An 18158-nucleotide genomic window follows, 5' to 3' on the forward strand; every position below is an offset into this window, starting at 1 on the left:
AGTTGGGCAGTATTAGTTATGTCTGTTGTCTCGTCACAAGCCAGAGAGAAAAATTGGAAATCTCCTGCAGAATCCTTCAGTGTTTTTTCAATATCCTGTGCTAAGTCAGGAATCTGATGTGAGACGGTTCTCTGAGACTAACACTGAGACCAACACTGAGACCATTTAACTTTGGTGTTAACAGCTCTGCAGCAGCCCCCGTGCACTTTCACAAACTCCGCCTCTACATGAGCCCCACCTTCTTTGCAATTAGCTTGCTCATCACAAAACCCTTCTGAATAACGTTGTCTCTGTCACAACGAGGCCTAATGAGAGCGGCTTGTGTGGTTCCCAACACCGCCGAAGAGCACTGATTTTATCCAGACGCATTTGGCCTCCCAATTCACTGAGTTTCGCATGTTTTGAGCTGTAATGATGCTCCAGACTGGCTTTTGTCATTACTACTAAGGCATCACCACAAACTAGGCACACAGGTTTGCCTTTGACTTCAACAAAAAATAATCATTTGTCCATTTCTTTTGGAAAGATCGACACTCTGCATCAACTTTTCTTTTCTTTGTAGTTGCCATTTGTAGGATGTCATACCACTTAAGTTTTTTTTTTTTAACTTATCTTTATTGTTAAATGTATTACAGATGTTCCTCCTTTTTCCCCTATTGACCCCCTCCTCCCCACTCCTGCCCCCCTCCTGCATTTCCCCACACTGTTGTCTGTGTCCATTGGTTATGCATATAAGTTCCTTGGTTTATTTCTTCTCACCACCCCAACCCCCTTCCCTTTGAGGTTCATCAGACTAACAACCAATTTGTACTTCTTAATCTCTTTACCTTTTTTCACTCATTCCCCCAATCCCCCTCCCATCTGGCAACCAACAAAATGTTCTCTATATCTATGAGAATGCTTCTGTTCTGCTTATTCATTTTGTTTGTAGATCCAATTGTCGATAGATATGTATTTATTGCCATTTTGTTTTTTCATATTTTTTATCTTTTTCTTCAAGAAGACACTTCATCATTGCATATAATACTGGTTTGGTGGTGACAAACTCCTTTAGCTTTTTCTTATCTGGGAAACTCTTTATATGTCTATTGATTCTATATGATAGCTTTGCAAGATAGAGTAATCGTGGTTGTAGGTTCTTGCTTTTCCTCACTCTGAATATTTCTTGCCACTCCCTTCAGGCCTGCAAAGTTTCTTTTGAGAAATCAGCTGACAGTCTTATGGGAGCTGCTTTTAAGATTCTCTCTTTGTCTTGAAACTTTTGCATTTTGATGATGATGTGTCTTGGTGTGGGCCTCTTGGGGTTCATATTATTTGGGACTTTCTGTGCTTCCTGGACTTGTATGTCTGTTTCCTTCACCAAGTTTGGAAAGTTTTCTGTCATTATTGTTTCAAATAGGTTTTCAATTTCTTGTTCTCACTCTTCTCCTTCTGGCACCCCCATGATGCAAATGTTGGCATGCTTGAAATTGTCCCAGAGGCTCCTTATACTATCCTCATTTTCTTTGATTTCTTTTTCTCTGTTGTTCTGATTGGGTGTTTTTTGCTTCCTGATATTAGAAATTGATGGTTTGCTTCTTGGCTTTACCTACTCTACTATTGAATCTCTGTAAATTATGCTTTATTTCAGTTAGTGCCTTCTTCATTTCTGACTGGTTCTTTTTTATGCTCTTGAGGCCCTCACTAAGTTAGTTGAAGTTCTCACTAAGTTCATTGAGTATCCTTATAAGCAGTATTTTGAACTCTGTGTCTGTTAGATTGCTTATCTCCAATTTGTTTAGTTTTTTTCCTGGAGTTTTGTTTTGTTCTTTCTTTTGGGACATATTTCTTTGTCTCCTCATTTTGGCTGCCTTCCTGTGTTTGTTTCTATGTACTAGGTAGAGTTGCTATGTCTCCTGGGCTTCGTAGGGTGGCCTATTGTTGTAGATGTCCTGTAAGGTCCAGTGGCACAGTCTCCCTGATCTCCCAGTTGGGCCCTCAAGGTACACCCCTCATGTGGACTTTACACCCTTCTGTTGTAATTGAGTCTTTTTTTTTTATCCTCACCAGAAGACACTTTTCCATTTTTTGTTGAGATAGAGTAGGAGGGAGAGAGAGGAAGGGAGAGAGAAAGAGAGAGAGAGAGAGAGAGAGAGAGAGAGAGAGAGAGAGAGAAACATTGACGTGAAAGGGACACATCGAGTGGCTACCACCCACACGACCCAACCAGGGCTGGGGACAAACTGCAACCAAGGTACGTGCCCTTAGCGGGAACTGAACCCGGGTCTCTCTGGGCCTCAGGCTGATGTTCCAACTGCTGAGCCAAACTGGCCAGGCCTGTAATTGAGTCTTGATTTCTTCTTTAATTTTGTAGTTGTATGACTTCCATTCAGCTTGATTTCAGGCAGTTTTGAGTAATGGTTGTTCTGTAGTTTAGTTGTAATTTTGTTGTGGGAGGAGGCAATACCGCATTTACCTACTTCACCATCTTGACTGGAAGTCTAAGTTTTAATAACTATCCAGTGTGTGTGTCACCACTGATGTGATTATTTTGCTTTGATTGCTGTTCTAATCCTGCATCTTGGATTTGGAATATCTAACGTTCATATTATCGATTCTTGAGGTCTTTTCTGTATATTGTAATTTCTTTAATCTTCATCTGAGATTCAGTTTTTGCAAGGATTGTTGATTGTGGATGTATGGATAAAAGTTGGAGTTACAACAGAGAAGTTGATAACATTGTCGTCAATCATCAGAAGCAAGGTCATCAACATCGGGGGTAATCATCTCATTACATCTGGTCTCATCATCACCGGATCACCGTAGTTTTGTCACAGTGTGTTAACACTTTCGCAACGTGTACACTCCCAGCCCGCCTGACACTGACAGTATTCTGAGTCACCGCAATACAGGCAGAAGGGCTGTGGACAGCCAACGAGAAGCATATGTCTGTCCTGTCACATACTCATATGTGACCTGTCTATCCCATAATAGACGTTCCTTGCTTGTCCCTCAAAATTTACATTATTATTGTGATTCACTTAATATAAATTTCTGTTGCTATGAAAAAAGTTCTTTGATTTATTGAATTTTGAGTCTCGCCTATGGTTGCTTTGGCAGGACAAAAAAATGATTTTGCAGGCCTTAGATGACCTGTGGGCTGGACGTTCCCCACCTCTGCTCTAAAATCACAATTTAGCCCTGGCCAGTTTGGCTCAGCGGTTAGAGCGTCGGCCTGCGGTCTGGAGAGACCCGGGTTCGGTTCCCGCTAAGGGCACGTACTTCAGTTGCAGTTTGTCCCCGGCCCTGGTTGGTTGTGCGGGTGGCAGCCACTTGATGTGTCCCTTCACGTCGATGTTTCTCTCTCTCTCTCTCTCCCTTCCTCTCTCTCCCTCCCACTCTATCTGTACAAAAAATGGAAAAATATCCTCGGGTGAGGATAAAAAAATAAATAAAATAAAAAATAAAATCAAATCACAATTTATATTAAACATTAATCACTTTATGAAAAACATTAACTAAAAGTACTGGTATGCAGATACGGCAAATATGATAGAGCAGTAACAGTGAAATATGTGAAACACTGTTAAGCCCACTTCAGTTACTTAAAAAAAATATGCAACAATTGGTGCATTTTACTGCATATAAATTGCACCTAAAAAGGAGCTGCACAAAAATACTGGATTTTAGTTAATGCGCACACCGAAGCATGTAGAGGGAAGTGTATTCAAGTCAGTCTCCTATTTTTTTTTTTTTTCAAGTTAAACACATTTATTCACACTCACTGTAGGCAACAGCCAAGTCCTCAAAATACAAAGCTCAGCAACACGGTTTCACCTTCAAGAACTGCAGAGATATACCAACTGTATACAAGCGATGCTGTGGAAACACGTAGACGAGACTAATTTGAGTGAGAAAAAGATGACACTGGCGCTTTGGGGATGGACAGTTCAGCATTAGCAAAGATTCAGAGGTGTGGACATGTGGTCTACCTGAACATTTCTTCACCTGGCCCTTCAGCTATTTTCTACCTCTGCCTTCTCTGCTTTAATTTTTGCCACTTTATACTTGCAGCTCTTTCAACTCCCTTGCCTCTAGTTCACCCACCTTTCTACCACTCAACTTTCCTGGGGAGCATTTAAGCAAAGCTACTTCAAAAGCATGAAAAGTTCAACGGAAAGATCCAATAGTTTTACGCACAGTAATTTATACTAAGGAAACAGGGATGCTTTCAAAACCTAAGTTACTTAAGTGTTCTTTATATTAGCATAAAATATAAACTTAAATGCTTAATAGGGAACTATTGGATAAATTAAAATACATCATTGGAAGACATTATTTAACCATTAAGATTTGTTTTTCAAGGAATATTTCATAAGGTAGATAACATGCTTCTCTAAGATGTATTTTTATATCACTGAAGCTAAAGCAAAATGTCCTGTTTATTGGGTGAAAACGGTCCGCTTTATGTGTATACAGGGAACAATTTATTTTTAAAAAATATGTTTCTATTGACTTTTTTTTTTAGAGAGAAGGGAGAGAAGGAAACATGGATCGGCTGCCTCCTGTACGCCCCCTACTGGGAATCGAGCCTGCAGCCTGAGCATGTGCCCTGATGGGGAATAGAACTGGGACCTCTCAGTCCACGTGATGATGCTCAATCCACTAAGCCACACTGGCCGGGTGACAGAGAGCAATTTAAAAAATACTGTCATTATAATTTCAGACTTTGGAATTTGAATAGGTGCCAGTGTTCTCTCCTTTCTTCATTTGGGAAAAGAAAATTCCTTTGACCATCATTTGAAGCTTGGACAAAAGTGCCATAGCTGTATTCTTAGGATCACTCTGTAGTCTTCCTGATTCAGATGATAAAAGCAAAGCTTCAGTTCAGCCTCTTAGAGAAGGCACTCCAGCTTGCGTGATCTCATCGACCAGGAGAATGTCGGTGGCCATCACAGTGCAGGGGTGAAGAAGCTGTTCCTTTACACAATAGTTTTCCCAGTGCCTACTTCTGCCGCTACCACCGGCTCACCTATGTTCAAGTCCACACCCACACGTTGACCTGATTCTGAATGTTCTGCTTGAACTCTAGTCTTTCCTGAAGATCAAAACCAGAATTCTAAGCAAGAACCTTGGGAATAATGAATAAATGAGCATCAGCAAAGCTTGAACTCCAAGTTGGGCCCTGCCCTTTACACTGGGCTTGTATTTAACCAGGGCTTCTGCCATCGCCATATCTACTGCACCAGCACCTGGAGCTACACAGCCATCAGTAACATTTTCAATGGCCCTCAAGACATCTCTTGTTGCTTCTTTGAGTGTGTGCTTATTTGGTCTTTTGACCAATAATGTGACAGAACGAGGATTGTTACATTTCTCAACAGAGGTCAACTTCTCTTCTCCCAATGTATATTCATAGACAAGTCCTGCATGTCTCAACTGAGTTAGGTCATCAAAAGAATTCCGAGCTGCCCCACTGCAAGCAAGTCAGCCTTTCTATTTCTCCTTTTAGCTCTGTGCAGACCTACTATGCCTTCTTTTACAAGAGCATCTAAAGAAAATGGGGCCCTGGCCGGTTTGGCTCAGCGGTTAGAGCGTCGGCCTGCGGTCCGGAGAGACCCGGGTTCGGTTCCCGCTAAGGGCGCGTACCTCGGTTGCAGTTTGTCCCTGGTCCTGGTTGGTCGTGCCGTGGCAGCTACTCGATGTGTCCCTTTCACATCGATGTTTCTCTCTCTCTATCTCTCCCTCTCTCTCCCTCCCACTCTGTCTGTACAAAAAATGGAAAAATGTCCTCGGGTGAGGATAAAAAAAAAAGAAAAGAAAATGGGGCCTGCCTGGTGTGGTTCGGTTGATTGAGCATCAACCCATGCACCAAGAGGTCACTGGTTGATTTCTGGTCAGAGCACATGCTGGGATTGCAAGCTTGATCCCTAGTAGAGGGTGTGCAGGAGGAACCTATCGATCTCATCAGTTTCTATCTCTCTCTCCTTCTCCTTTCCTCTCTCTCTAAAAATCAGTAACAATATATTAAAATAAAAGAAAATGAGTCAATTCCCTTTTGACTAATAACAAATCCTTTATCTGAGTTACCATGGGACTTCCTTTTCAGTTCTATTATTTTTTAACTATTTCCAATGAATTTTCTTTCAATTTTTCACTAGTTTCTCTCTCCTACACTCTTGTAAAAAAAAAAAAAAAAAAAGCCAGAATTCACTTTTTTCATATTCAAAGGACACATTGCACGTGAGAATGTGTGCATCTTCCATTCTTTTTTCGCATCAGGATGCCATGCTCCACGGTCCAAAGCAAGACCCGATTAAGCTTATATCGGTTTCAGATTTATGTTCCAGCTCCATGATCTCAACCACGAAGAGGTCAACAGGTTCATCTTACTATTAATTAATTTGTTAATCCTCCCCCGAGGATATTTTTCCGTTGATTTTTTCTTTAGAGAGAGTGAAAGGGAGAGAGATAGACAGAGAGAGAAATATCAGTGAGAGACACATCAATCAGTTGCTTCCACTTACACCCTGACTGGGGCTGGGGATTGAACCTGCAACCCAGGTATGTGCCCTTGACTGGGAATCAAAACTGTGACCCTTTGGTGTGCAGGCTGACACTCTAATCACTGACCCACACTGGCCAGGGCTCATCTTGTTTTTTAATGGTCAAAATGGTGTCAACAACAGCCTCTGTGAAGATGTTGGCAAGTTCAGTATAAACTTGAGTACACAGAGATGTCCTGGCACATCTCTGAGTGTTTCCTTGTCCATCTCTCTGCTTGCTTTGACTTGTTCTAAAAACTGAAGTGCCTTTTCCTTTGCAGCTTCAATCCTTGTCATTATTCTGGGATGAGCCCTTCAGAAATGTAGAGATCCATGTGTTTCAGCAGTTCTCCAATGATTAGGACATTGGAAGTGGTACCATCACCAGATGTCATCCTGGGCTGCTGCTACTTTGGCTATCAAGGAGGCTGTTGGGTATTGAATTTGCATTTCATGAAGCAGTATATTGCTGTCTTTAGTAAGTTTGATGTCTCCAGCACTATTAACAAGCATCTGCACGGTGCTTTTAGGTCCCCAGAATGTCCCGCAGCCCCCAGGCCATGCTGATGTTGACCACCAACACTGCCTGGGCTTGAGCCACTCAGCCTTGGGGTTCGGGGTGTTCACAGCTGACCCAGCAGAAGAGTTAAGAGACCTGTGATGAAGAAGGCCCAAAGCTGGCTCCCAGCCTCCTACTTTGAAGCGCATTACAAAAATAAACGGACTGGTGAATGAAGGGCTCGATCCCTGCTGATCCAGCTATAGCAAAATGGCCACTTTAGAACCTGGGCAGTACCTGCGTGAGAACTCACGGCGCAAATTCTTTCAACTTCTCTGCATGTTTGAAAACTTACGTGTCAGAGAAAAGTGTAGAGAGACTGCCTCATACAGTGAGCGCATTAATAAGCCTGAAAGACTAGGTGAAAATCTGCTGAAATGCTATCTTTACACTCTCCTGCATATATTCCAAAGTGGGTTGGTATTGCTTTTATAATAACTTCTTTTCAAGCAGAAAATGGCACAAGTCAATCTACAATATAGGCATTTATTCTGAGGGCAAAATGCCAACAAAGTCCCCAAGATCAATGTAGAGTGGGAGAAAGCTGCTGTCCCTCGCTCAAAGGGGAACAGGACCTCGGCGCTTCTCCACAGCCCAGCCGGGCAGGGAAGTCCAGGAGCAGAGCTCATAGGTAGGCCCTGGGCTGTGGGCCTGGGCTCTGACTTGCCCATCTGCTAGTGCATCCCGTGTCCCAAAAAGCCCAGTGTCAGGAGAGTTGGCAGAGGAAGTCGTGCAGAGGCAGGGCCAGGACCCCTGACAGGGAGATCCCCAAGGTGTCGGACACACAGGCGGTTGCCATAGCAAATTCCCGGTGCTCATCACTGGTCTAGGAAGGGTGGAGTACAGGGGTGAGGTTTCAGTCTTCCACACCTGTGCCCTGGCCTTCTCCAGAAAGGCCACCCACAGCCCTCGCCTGATTGGTGCTGACCTCCAGGGCAATGTTGTGGAAGGTATTCACATAGGCAGCACCCCCCAGGAGCCCCTCATACAGAATGATCAGGAAGACGAAGTAGATGCTCGGCAGGAAGTTCAACCACACGTCCACCAGCAGGAAGGCCAGGTTGAAGCACTGTGGGTGCAGGTGGAGGGGAGGGCTGAGCCTGGGACCCGAGGCAGGCAGGAAGGGAGGCTGCCATCCCCTCCAGATGCTGAGGGAGAGGGCTGGCAAGCTTGGATCAAATCCCAACATCCAAATAGACCCTGGGAGCTGGGTCACACCTTCTCTCTACCCTGACCACACCCTAGATCTGGTGGGTCTCCTCCCTTACCCCTTGGCTCACGTCACTCCGACCACCTGGAACGCCATTCCACCTCCCCTCACTACTGTCCCCCGCTCAGCTTGGATCAGGGTCACTTACTCCTGTGATCTCATTCCTCCTCCCAAGGGCTCCCTGAATAGTTTTCCCTGTTCTATCACACTAAGGCTACATTTAGACCAGTGGTTCTCAACTGGACAATGTCTGGAGATGTTCTTGGTTGTCACAACTGGGAATGGAAGTTGCGGCATCATGGGAATGCGGTGGGCATCTAATGGGTGGAGGCCACAGGAGCTGCTCATTGTCCTGCCAGCAAAGGATGAAGGAGCCCAGTGCTGAGGTGGAAGAACCTCACGGTGGGCTTGGATGTTCCCACCTCGTTTAGGAAGCCTCTCTGACCCCACCCAAAGGTGTAGGTCCCTCCTCTGTGCCCAAGTCCCTTAGGGGATCCCAAGGTCCCACCCCTGTGTGCAAGGGGATGCCAGCAGGGTGTCACATCCTGGATGCATATGGGGATCACCCAGAGATCTTGTTACCCACATAGGCCTCGCCCTCGGAGCTTCTAATTCATTCCGTCTGAGCTGGGCTCAGAGATCTGCTTTTAGAAGAACACACTCTGGTTATCGCAATGTGACCTGCGAACCACTGCCGACACTTCCGTCTGCAGTACTAGGCTAGATGCTTTCTGTAAAATTAAACGATTGTAAGCCCCTATTTCTATGAAGCAGCCTTGGTTGAGATTATAACTAAAATAATAAACTACATTTCAGCAGCATCTAATGAAGAATCCTGAGCCAAGAACTACTGACACAATTTGGGCCTTTGGGGCTACAAAGCCCTGGGCTGGTGGTGCTGCTTAAATAAATAAAGAGAAGGTTAGAGGATATTTGCGTGCTGTTGCCATAACACTCAAGCGTAATCTATACTTAGTCTAGAATCTTGTTACAGGTTTAAGTAATTTAAAAAGGGCAAAGGACTTTCCTATCAGAGTTGGAAGTTTATTTTAATAGTTACCTACGGGGCTGCAGAAACAATAAAGGTCAGTTATGTAAAAGTACTTCTCTTAGACTGTTGTAGGGAAAAGTTTGTTTTCTCAAAGCTGTAGACTACTTTTGTCATGGGTAGTTGAATTTGTTCATCAGCCTTGAGATATATAATCTGTTACGTATAATGCCTCTGATTCTATTACAGTTAACCATCCAGACTAAAAGCACTGCGCATTTTCTTATTGTTAGAAGTGTTACTTGAAAGCCTGTGTCTCCGCATGAGACTTGTGCAAATAATCACGAAATAAATGATTCTAACTGATTGAGACCCAGTATAGAATCTTGTTCTTTCATGCTTCTTCTTATCTCTATTTCTTACTTCTACCCTGAGAAGTAGATGTTGGCTGTACCTGATTTCTAGATAAGGAAACTGAGGCTCAGGTCGGTTCAGAGACCTGCCCTACGCCGCACAGCCAGAGTACAGAAGCTGGGATACACAGCAGCTTTATCTGCCCCTTGGAGCCCCGCTGGCCCTGTTCCTGTGCTTAGAACATGACAGTGAGCAACAAACACTTCCTGCTGAGGGACGGAAGCAGCGAGGCCTGGGAAGCTGGGAGCTAAGGCGGGGATGGGGTGAGGGCCCAGGGCCCGGTACCTGCAGCAGGGCCAGGGCCCATGTGAAGCGGATGCGACAGCAGCGAAGAGAAGAGCGGGAGGCAAAGACGCCGGCCTGGTACAGCATCTGGTACCTTAGACAGGGGCAGGGAGTAGGAGGAAGCCCTCCGGTGCCTACTCGCATGGCAGCCCCTCACAACCCCAGGCCCTCCCAGCAGACTGCCCGTCCTGCCGCTGGTCTCACCAGCGGTACTGCTGAGCGTGACTCAGGGATGTGTTCCGGAAGAAGAGGAGCTCAAACTGCAGCAAGGACCAGACAGGGGAGATGAACCGGGCAGGGAAGTGCCCTCCTTGATCTCTGCTCCACACCCCTCCCGGCAGCCCTTACTCACAAGTCCCTGATTGATGAAGTACTCAGCAAAGTAAACCAGGACCAAGGGGACAATGTACCACAGCAGGCCCTGGAGGAGTCAGAAGACATAACGTACGTGGAAGGCTGGGAGAAGGGCACTGGCCACAGATGGGGACAGGCCACAGCCACCATCCATACCTTGAATACGGTCCACTTTTCCTGAAGGGTGAGGCTTGAGCGGGCGTCTGCAGAAGAGCAGAGAGAAGGGCAGGTGAGGCTGGCATACAGACTCGGCAAAGGGGTGCTGCTGGGAAGAACCAACCAGCCAACACGACAGCGTGAACGCGCTGGATTATACAATTAAAATGGTTGAATTGGTAAATTTCATGTTATGTATATTTCACCATGATTAAAACAAAAAAGAATTAACCAGATGAGACCTCTTCACAGCTCTTGTACATCTGATGGCTGGACATCCCCACCCCCCCCAGCCCCACTGGCCCGTTCTGTCCATTTCTTGAATATCCAGCCGCACTGCCACGCAGGGCCTCAGCACTTGCGGCCTCGCCTGGAACCTGCCCACCCCGATGTCCACGGGCTGATGCCTTGCCTGACTGTAGCCCAGTGAGGTCTCCTTAAAAAGGCCTTCCCTGACCACCTTCGTAAGCAGAACTCCTCTCCCTTTCCTCCCAGTTGTCATTTTCTCGCACATCACTGTTTTAGGTCCTTCCAGCACTTATCGACACGTGGAAAGCACATTTTTGGTTCAGTTGTTTACAAGTCGGCCTCATTTCCTTATCTTACTCACCATGGCACCCTCAGCGACTGGGACACCTGACACATAGAAAGCACCCAGTATTTCTTGCACAGATGACTGTGGTTGGCTCTTATGCATCCACTCCCCTTCCCACGGTCTACTGCAGAGAGGAAGATAAGCCCCAGAGAGCGCGACGCGCTGAGGACTCCCGTATCTCCTACCTGGCTTCCACTCGGGGGCCTCGCTGCTCATCAGGGGTTGCCGAGCTGCCCTCTCTGCCTCTTCTTCCCCTCCAGGGTCCTGGGGCTCAGGCGATGTGAGCAAAAAGAAATAGCTAAAAGTAGGTGGAATGAGATCAGGCCCAAGAGCCTGGCAGGCGGGAAAGGCCACCCCCGCCCAGGGCAGCCCCCTCACTCCTACACTCCTCTGGGGCACCCCATCCTGTGTCAGAGGGCGCCAACTGTAGAAAACGCTTACTTCCCTGGAGCTGAAACTTGTCTCCTGGTTGCTTCCACCCCAGGGCCCTCGTTTGACTCCTGGCTCACACTACGCTGGTCAGCTGTTTCCTTGACATCGTCCTCATGACTCCAGCTACCATTTATTACGTGTTCACTCTGTGCTAGGCCAGGACCTCCCAAATTTCACATGTTTCGTCTTCATGCTGTTTGTCACATCCACATTCCTCCTGCGTATATTTTTTACCTGATACTTTCCTTTCAATTAATTCCCTTTTTCTACATGGCCTTGTCCTAAGCAATAATCTGTGAAATCACAGGTTTGTTTGATTAAAAGGTTTTCCTCACACACATAAAATCAAACAACTCCACCCTTGTCCCCCTCAAGTCCCCTCGGGAACCACACTGTACTGGATGCTTCACACACGTCACCTCACCGGAAGCACGGAGAACGACCACCGTTTGAGATATGGGGAAGCCGCGGGCCAGAGGTAAAGCGACTGGTCTCATACCACACAGCTAACAAGTGGTGGCTCCAGCCTCAAACCCAGGCCTATCAGAGTCCAGAACCTACATCCCTCATAACAAGACCGTAGGGATGCGAGGCCCGGGATCATGATCTAGTTTTCTCTCATCGAATTCATCTTCCTCCCAGCCCAGCACAACTTACCTGGCCAGCAGCAAGGCAGGGATGCCCAGCATGGACAGCAGGGTGTGCTGGGGGGAGAGGCCAATCTGGGTGAGGCCCAGGTAGGACAACGCCCCCAGCAGCCCTGCTCCCCCAGTACCTGAGGACCACCAGGAGATCACAGCCCTGAGAAGGAGAACAACGGAGCGCGAAAGTGGACCAAAGCCGGCAGGGGGACCTCCTCTCCCCACTCCCTGCTGTCTGCTTACCTGGGGTAGAAGGCGGTGAGTGAGAGGAAGGTGACCTCCCCTAGGCCTGATGAGATGCTAGCCAAGACCACACCTGGGGGGAGGACAAACACAACAGTGGCCTTTTCCCAATACCCTAATTCCTTAAGGTGTCTGGCCATGGTTTCCTCTGCATCAGCTCAGAGGGGCTAAAAACAGATCCTTGGCCCTGGTAGGGGTTGCTAAGTGGTTAGAGTTAGAGTGTCAGCCCATGCCCCAAAGGGTCACTGGTTCAATTCCCAGTCAAGAGCACGTACCTGGGTTGCAGGGTTAATCCCTGGCCCAGGTTGGGGCACATGTGGGAGGCAACCAATTGATGTGTCTCTCTCACATAGATATTTCTCTCTCCACACCCCCTCTCCTTTCCACTCTATCTAAAAATCAATGGAAAAAACATCCTTGGGTGAGGATTAACAAAAACAAAACAGATCCTTGGATGAGAAGGGCTCCAGGTCTGATATAGAATCAAACCCTCCTCTGAATGTCCTCCTGCAGGGAATGGTACAACACCCCACGTTATCATACCAGGAGCAAGAGCTCATCCTGATGCCTCCTCCACCCCATGATGGAGTCTCGGTTCCTCTGTCCATCTCCATCTACTCCGTCCATGTCCTCCATGTCCCCCGCCACCTACCCCTCCAAACTGGCCTCATCTCCCATCTCCTACTGTGCAGTGTTAGCAGCTTCTGAGGGTTACAAAAATAATCCCTTTCCTCTGGGGAGTTGGGGAGACTACTCCCACAAATGCTCTGTTGCAGTTCCTCTGGGCCCCCCAACTGATACAAAATCTCACACTCACCACACAGGCTGGTCCACACAGAGTGAGAAAAGGCAACCAGGATGAAGCTTCCAGATGCACACACCCCACTGATGAGAACCCGGGGGCTGAGGGGAGAGGGGAGGTCAGCTTCGGCTCTCACCTCCTTTGCCCTCCCATCCTCGTCACAGAGCCCAGCCGCCCCTCCTCCCATCACTCCCTCCCAGACCTGTAGGGCAGCAGATGAAGGCCAAGAGGAGCCAGCAGTTTGATGACGAGTGTGGGGAGGATGTCTGCCAGGAGCACCGCCTGGGACAGGAGAACAGAGTAAGACCCCAGACCTTCCTGGGGACAAACATCGGAACCAAGTGGCCAAGGAAAGACAGAAACCAGCCAATTAGACCTGCTACAAGCACAGGCTCTGAATTCAGATCTGGGTTCAAGGTCCAGCCCTGCAGCTCCTTAGCGGCAGGTCAAGGCATTCACATTCCCTGAGCTCCAGTTTCCTCATCTGGAAACGGGGCGGGGGTGAGTATAGTGCCTAATTCTCAGAACTGCTGCGTGGATTAAATGAGCCAATATCAGCTACACACAGAAGGGACTCAGGAAACAGTAGTCTTAATTATTATAATTAGGACAGTCCCAGTTAGATGCTGAGGGAGTGGGACTGGGGGTCAGGGAGATGGGTACTCACAGCCGTGGAGACAGAGTTGCAGTCAAATCGAGATGAGTTATTGTGGGGGGTGGGGACTGGGTCTGGGTCTACCTGATGGCAAAGAAGAAAGTCTTTCACCCAGGGAGGCAAGAGGGTAGACAAACAGGGCCTGGCTGGAGTCTCAGCTCTGCTCTAACCTGAAGGATGGCCTTGAGTCAGCCGGGCCTCCTGGACCTCAGTTTCTCTCTGTCCACAGAATGACCCACTGGCCAAACTTGGCCCTGTAAATGGACTTTATCTGGGTAACTCATTTAGAAGCTTTCACTTTAAAATGTGGGTTTCCAGAAAACCTGATCTTGGACCAAGTTCCCTGTTGGACCTGCAAGGTGGCAGCTGCTCGCCTTGGTCATGTGCCCTCCAGCTCCTCATAGACAAGAAGTCCTCAGCTGGAGGTGACTATCCCACAGGGAACATCTGGCAATGTCTAGACATTCTTGACTGTCACAACTGGAGGGCAGAGGCTGCTACTGGCCAGGGATGCTGCTAAAGATCCCACAATGCACAGGGCAGCCCCACAACAAAGGATTGTCCAGTCCAAAATGGTAACAGTGTGAGGGTTAAAAAACTCTGCCCTAGACCATGGTGCTACCCAGCCAACATCTGAGTTTGTACACATGGCACCAACTAATTCTTAAAGATGCTTCCTGCTCTTAGATATAGGAGACAGGGGACTTTAGCCCCTTTGCCCTACCCCTTGGCCACCCCATTCTATGAGTGTTTCAAGGAGCGTCTGCCCCAGGGTGAGTCTCTCATCTCTTCCCACAGTGGTGGAGGCAGAGTCACTTACATGGCTTTGGTTTCCAGATGCCCTCTTGTGGCTAAGGATGTCATGAGCAGCACTGAGCATCACCACGTAAGAGAAGTTGTTGCAAAGGCCCAGGAGCCTGGAGTGAGCAGAGCAGATAGTTTCCCCAGTTTTACTGAGATATAATTGACATGTAAGAACAGATCTTAAACAACCTCCTTTCAGGCTACAATCTATCCACAACCCTAACACCAAACCTCCCCCTTTCCTTCAATCAGCTCTCACTTTTTTCTCTATCACCAGACCTCATCTCCATTCAGTGTTAGGGTTAGAAATACGGGCTTCGGGATCACAGACTTGGGTTCACATCTAATCTCCCAGACGTCTCCAAGGAAGAAAAGCAAGTCTTCCTTGACGCCTGTTCTTCTGAGCTCCCACCAGTTCCTGGGGCATTTCTCATCCACTGGTCCACTGTCCCTGATGTGCTGTGGTACAGTAGAAAGCTCCCAGGGCTTGAAACCAAAGGACTATGTTCAGGTCCCAAGTCTGCCGCTTCCTACTTGAGTGGTCTTGGTGTACTCATATGTAAAGTGGGGATACAAATTTTTCTTCTACCTTGCAGAGTGCTGTAGGGATCAAACCAAGATAATACCAAAGTCCTTTATGATCCACGTGCTTACACTCATCTCCCAGAGCTGCACTCAGTGATGGGAAAGGAACTGGGCCTAGCGCCAGAGACCCCATATGTCCTTTTCACAACCTGCGAAGGAGGACTATTGCTCTTCTCATTTCACTGCTGAGAAACTGCGGCTCAGAGAAGTTGTGTCACTCGCCACGCGGGAAGTCACTTCCAACCCAATCTGCCACTCAAGTCCTGGATGTTTAGGTTGGTGCTAGAAGTATTTTTCAGTACTTAGGAGATTTTAGGAGGTAGATGGATGATCTTTTAAAAAGCAGTGATGTATTTATTTAAATGTGCATTAGGAAAAGACTGGCTTTCCATATAGAGTAGTGATTTAAAGTTTTCTTTAAGAAATATGGTGTATTTACAAATTTAAAGGCTTAATTGGTTGTAATAAAAACAAGTAAAAAACCCTACAGGTGGTATGAAGATCTGGCCTAAATGCTAAGGTTGCATGTAAATAAATGATTTTAGTTTGGGAAATTTACACATTGCCTCGGGGCAAACCAACTGGCTCCCTAAATATTTGTGGATTCAGCTCCTTTTTCGCACCTCAATTCTTACTTTCCTCTTCCCACCCCATTCTTACTTCTGTTGAACTCCCCAGGCCACTCACCAGAAGCCTATCGCGTTCTTCCAGTGGGCGCCCTGGCGGTCCGGCGGCCGAGGCTCCCGGGCGGTCGCCTCCTCTGGGAGGGCGAGAAGAAGGCATGAGCCCACCCCTCCAGGTGTGTGATGACCCCACCCCTCCAGGTGTGTGATGACCCCACCCCTCCAGGTGTGTGATGACCCCCCGGGGGTTCTCCCGGGGTCCAGCCTGCTCCCGAGCTCATCGGATGGGTCGCGGGGCAGAGGCTGTGGTTCCAGCGAGGGGGCGCGTAATACTCACCCTCGGAATCCGAAAGGCGCCGCCGCGAGCCTGCAGAGCTTCCCATGGCATCAAGTTCAGGTCCCCGCCGGGGTCCAGGGTCAGCGAGAGTTCAGAGTTGGCTCCGATGGGGTAGATGAGGGTCTGCGACATGTGAGAAGGATCAACGCCCCACTGCTGGTCCCAGCTGCGCTCCTCTGCTGCACTCGCGCCCCTCAATCCACTGCGCTAAACCGGGGCTCCACCTCGCGCTCTCGCACGCCCCACCACGCCCCACCCGTCGGACTCTGCCCCTGCCCCCTCTAAAGCAGGGGTCCCGACAGCAGCCTGTACCTTTAAGAGCAGCTGAACATTCCGCACCGGGGAACGACAGGTTGGCCGGTCACGTGACAGCACCAGCGGGTTCCCCCATCACGTGCTCGGGCGTCCTCACCACTTCCGGGTCTCCACTCTGTCTTCGCGGTCGGCCTTGCCGGCCTCGGGTGTGGGACGGAGACAGGCCAGCGGAACCGTGGGACCGCTGGCTTGAAACTGGAGTGGGTGGGATCAGCAAGAAGAGCCGGACGCTAGGCTAACGGCGCCCACGGCCGTGACTGTGTTGTGCCAGCACTAACCATGGCTGTGAGCGGCTTCAGCTCTCTGGACTCTCATTTGCCAGGGACAAATATGGCCACCTGGCCACTCATTTCAGACACCGCCCTTTCTGGCTGGGAACAGAGACGCACAGCTTCAGGTCATTCTTTTTCCTGTCTGTTGCCCTTAGATTGCTTTGGAAACGGAATGTAAAGGTAACACCCACCTAAGAGGATTTCATGAATTATTTACAGGCAGTATCCAAGGGGTTAAGAGAACCCTTTCCCAAATTATCCTAGAACCTAGGAATATCACAGAAGTAGTCCAACCCCCGGGTTTACAGATGCGAAAACAAAAAAAGGAAAGTTACTGATGATCATAAGTTAGACATAAAGGTGAGCTTGGGAGAGCACCGGAGAGGGGCGCTGGCTGAGCAGGCTTAGACCTGATGATTCTAAGACACAAGATTCTGATTCTGTGATCTCATCTCATTCCTCTAATTGGAAATTTAGGAAGTGAGGCTCTGGAAGGGGATTAGGGGAAGAGACGTAAATCAGTGTCACTTCGCATAGTCCCAAATAAGGAGCGGATTCTCTTACCTTCCTCTGGGTGGAATTCTCATCACCTCCTTCCCCTCCTATGGGCTTCCAATAGCCGGTGCCCACCTGTATGAGGGTGCCCACCTGCATGAGCTCTTTCTCACCACCTGGCCCTCAGACTGCTGTTTGATATGAGCCCCTTTTGATCTTCTTCCCCAGTCACTCAACCAACAAAAAAACGGGGTCCTACCACCCATGCAGGGCTCTAGAAATTCAGCATTGTGTCATACATGGCCTCTGCCCTCAAGGAACTCAGAGGAGGGTGGGAAGTAGACACAAATAACCACAATACAAAGCCTAGCCAAGTTTTGTTTCGCAAGAATGACTACAGATGAGGGGGAAAGGCATTGAAGCCACCAGTCCAGCCCCTTCTTCCCCTTGGGGAAGCATTAATGACCCTGAAATGAGAAACCAGAGCTCTTACCAGCCCCCTCCTCATGCCCACTCCTTGTGCCCAGGCAAAACAGGAACCACAAACCCCAGCTTCCTCTCACAGAGTGGCTGTGGCTTGTGGGGAGACGGAAATGGCTGAAGTGTGAATATAAGACCTGAGTCACTTGAGCTGCAGTTGCCAAATGCCCCTCCCCCATTCTCAATTCTGAGGTCTCCTGCTCCCGTTTTTCTTCTTTCTGGCTTCTGTCCTTGCCCTTTAACTCCAAATATGCACCCGAGTTCCCTGTGTGATGCACACCCATTTCCTAGTCTTGGCTGGAAGCTACTATGGGCATTGCAGAAGGTGGGTAGGGCCAGGGGTAAAGATGCGTCAGGGGGGAACGGGAAGAGGAAGTGTCTTGGGTCCT

General features: G+C 48.2%; 1 protein-coding gene and 1 pseudogene across 3 annotated transcripts; both read right to left on the reverse strand.

Annotated features, from left to right (window-relative positions):
* Window positions 1–4866: 4866 nt before the first annotated feature.
* On the reverse strand, window positions 4867–7151 carry LOC118642327 (annotated as a pseudogene).
* Window positions 7152–7553: 402 nt separating this feature from the next.
* On the reverse strand, window positions 7554–18046 carry CLN3 (CLN3 lysosomal/endosomal transmembrane protein, battenin). 3 transcript variants are annotated; one of them, XM_036279994.1, is made up of 17 exons: window positions 17359–18046; window positions 16520–16717; window positions 16208–16330; window positions 15935–16007; window positions 14679–14775; window positions 13871–13942; window positions 13406–13485; window positions 13219–13304; window positions 12402–12474; window positions 12175–12318; window positions 11271–11383; window positions 10491–10537; window positions 10333–10401; window positions 10185–10240; window positions 9981–10074; window positions 8012–8152; window positions 7554–7909 (listed from the first exon to the last, which is right to left on the reverse strand). In XM_036279994.1, exons 3-17 carry the CDS (start codon window positions 16251–16253, stop codon window positions 7790–7792), a joined length of 1311 nt encoding a protein of 436 aa, XP_036135887.1. In that variant the 5' UTR covers window positions 16254–16330; window positions 16520–16717; window positions 17359–18046; the 3' UTR covers window positions 7554–7789. The 3 variants fall into 3 exon arrangements, with proteins under 3 accessions (XP_036135887.1, XP_036135884.1, XP_036135886.1); XM_036279991.1 differs by lacking the exon at window positions 17359–18046 and having other exon boundaries at window positions 16520–17339; XM_036279993.1 differs by lacking the exon at window positions 17359–18046 and having other exon boundaries at window positions 16208–17339.
* Window positions 18047–18158: the final 112 nt, after the last annotated feature.

The sequence above is a fragment of the Molossus molossus genome, unplaced genomic scaffold (genome assembly GCF_014108415.1).
Source record: "Molossus molossus isolate mMolMol1 unplaced genomic scaffold, mMolMol1.p scaffold_m16_p_3, whole genome shotgun sequence".
Classification (NCBI taxonomy): Eukaryota; Metazoa; Chordata; class Mammalia; order Chiroptera; family Molossidae; genus Molossus; species Molossus molossus.

Coding starts and splice junctions, on each gene's coding strand:
- CLN3 (XM_036279994.1), bottom strand. CDS start 16,253: ATGGGAAGCTCTGCAGGCTCGCGGCGGCGCCTTTCGGATTCCGAGG. Junction 13,943..14,678: donor CATCTGGAAACCAAAGCCAT/GTAAGTGACTCT, acceptor CTTTGCCATCAG/GTAGACCCAGACCCAGTCCC. Junction 12,475..13,218: donor TGTGTGGACCAGCCTGTGTG/GTGAGTGTGAGA, acceptor TCCTCCCCCCAG/GTGTGGTCTTGGCTAGCATC.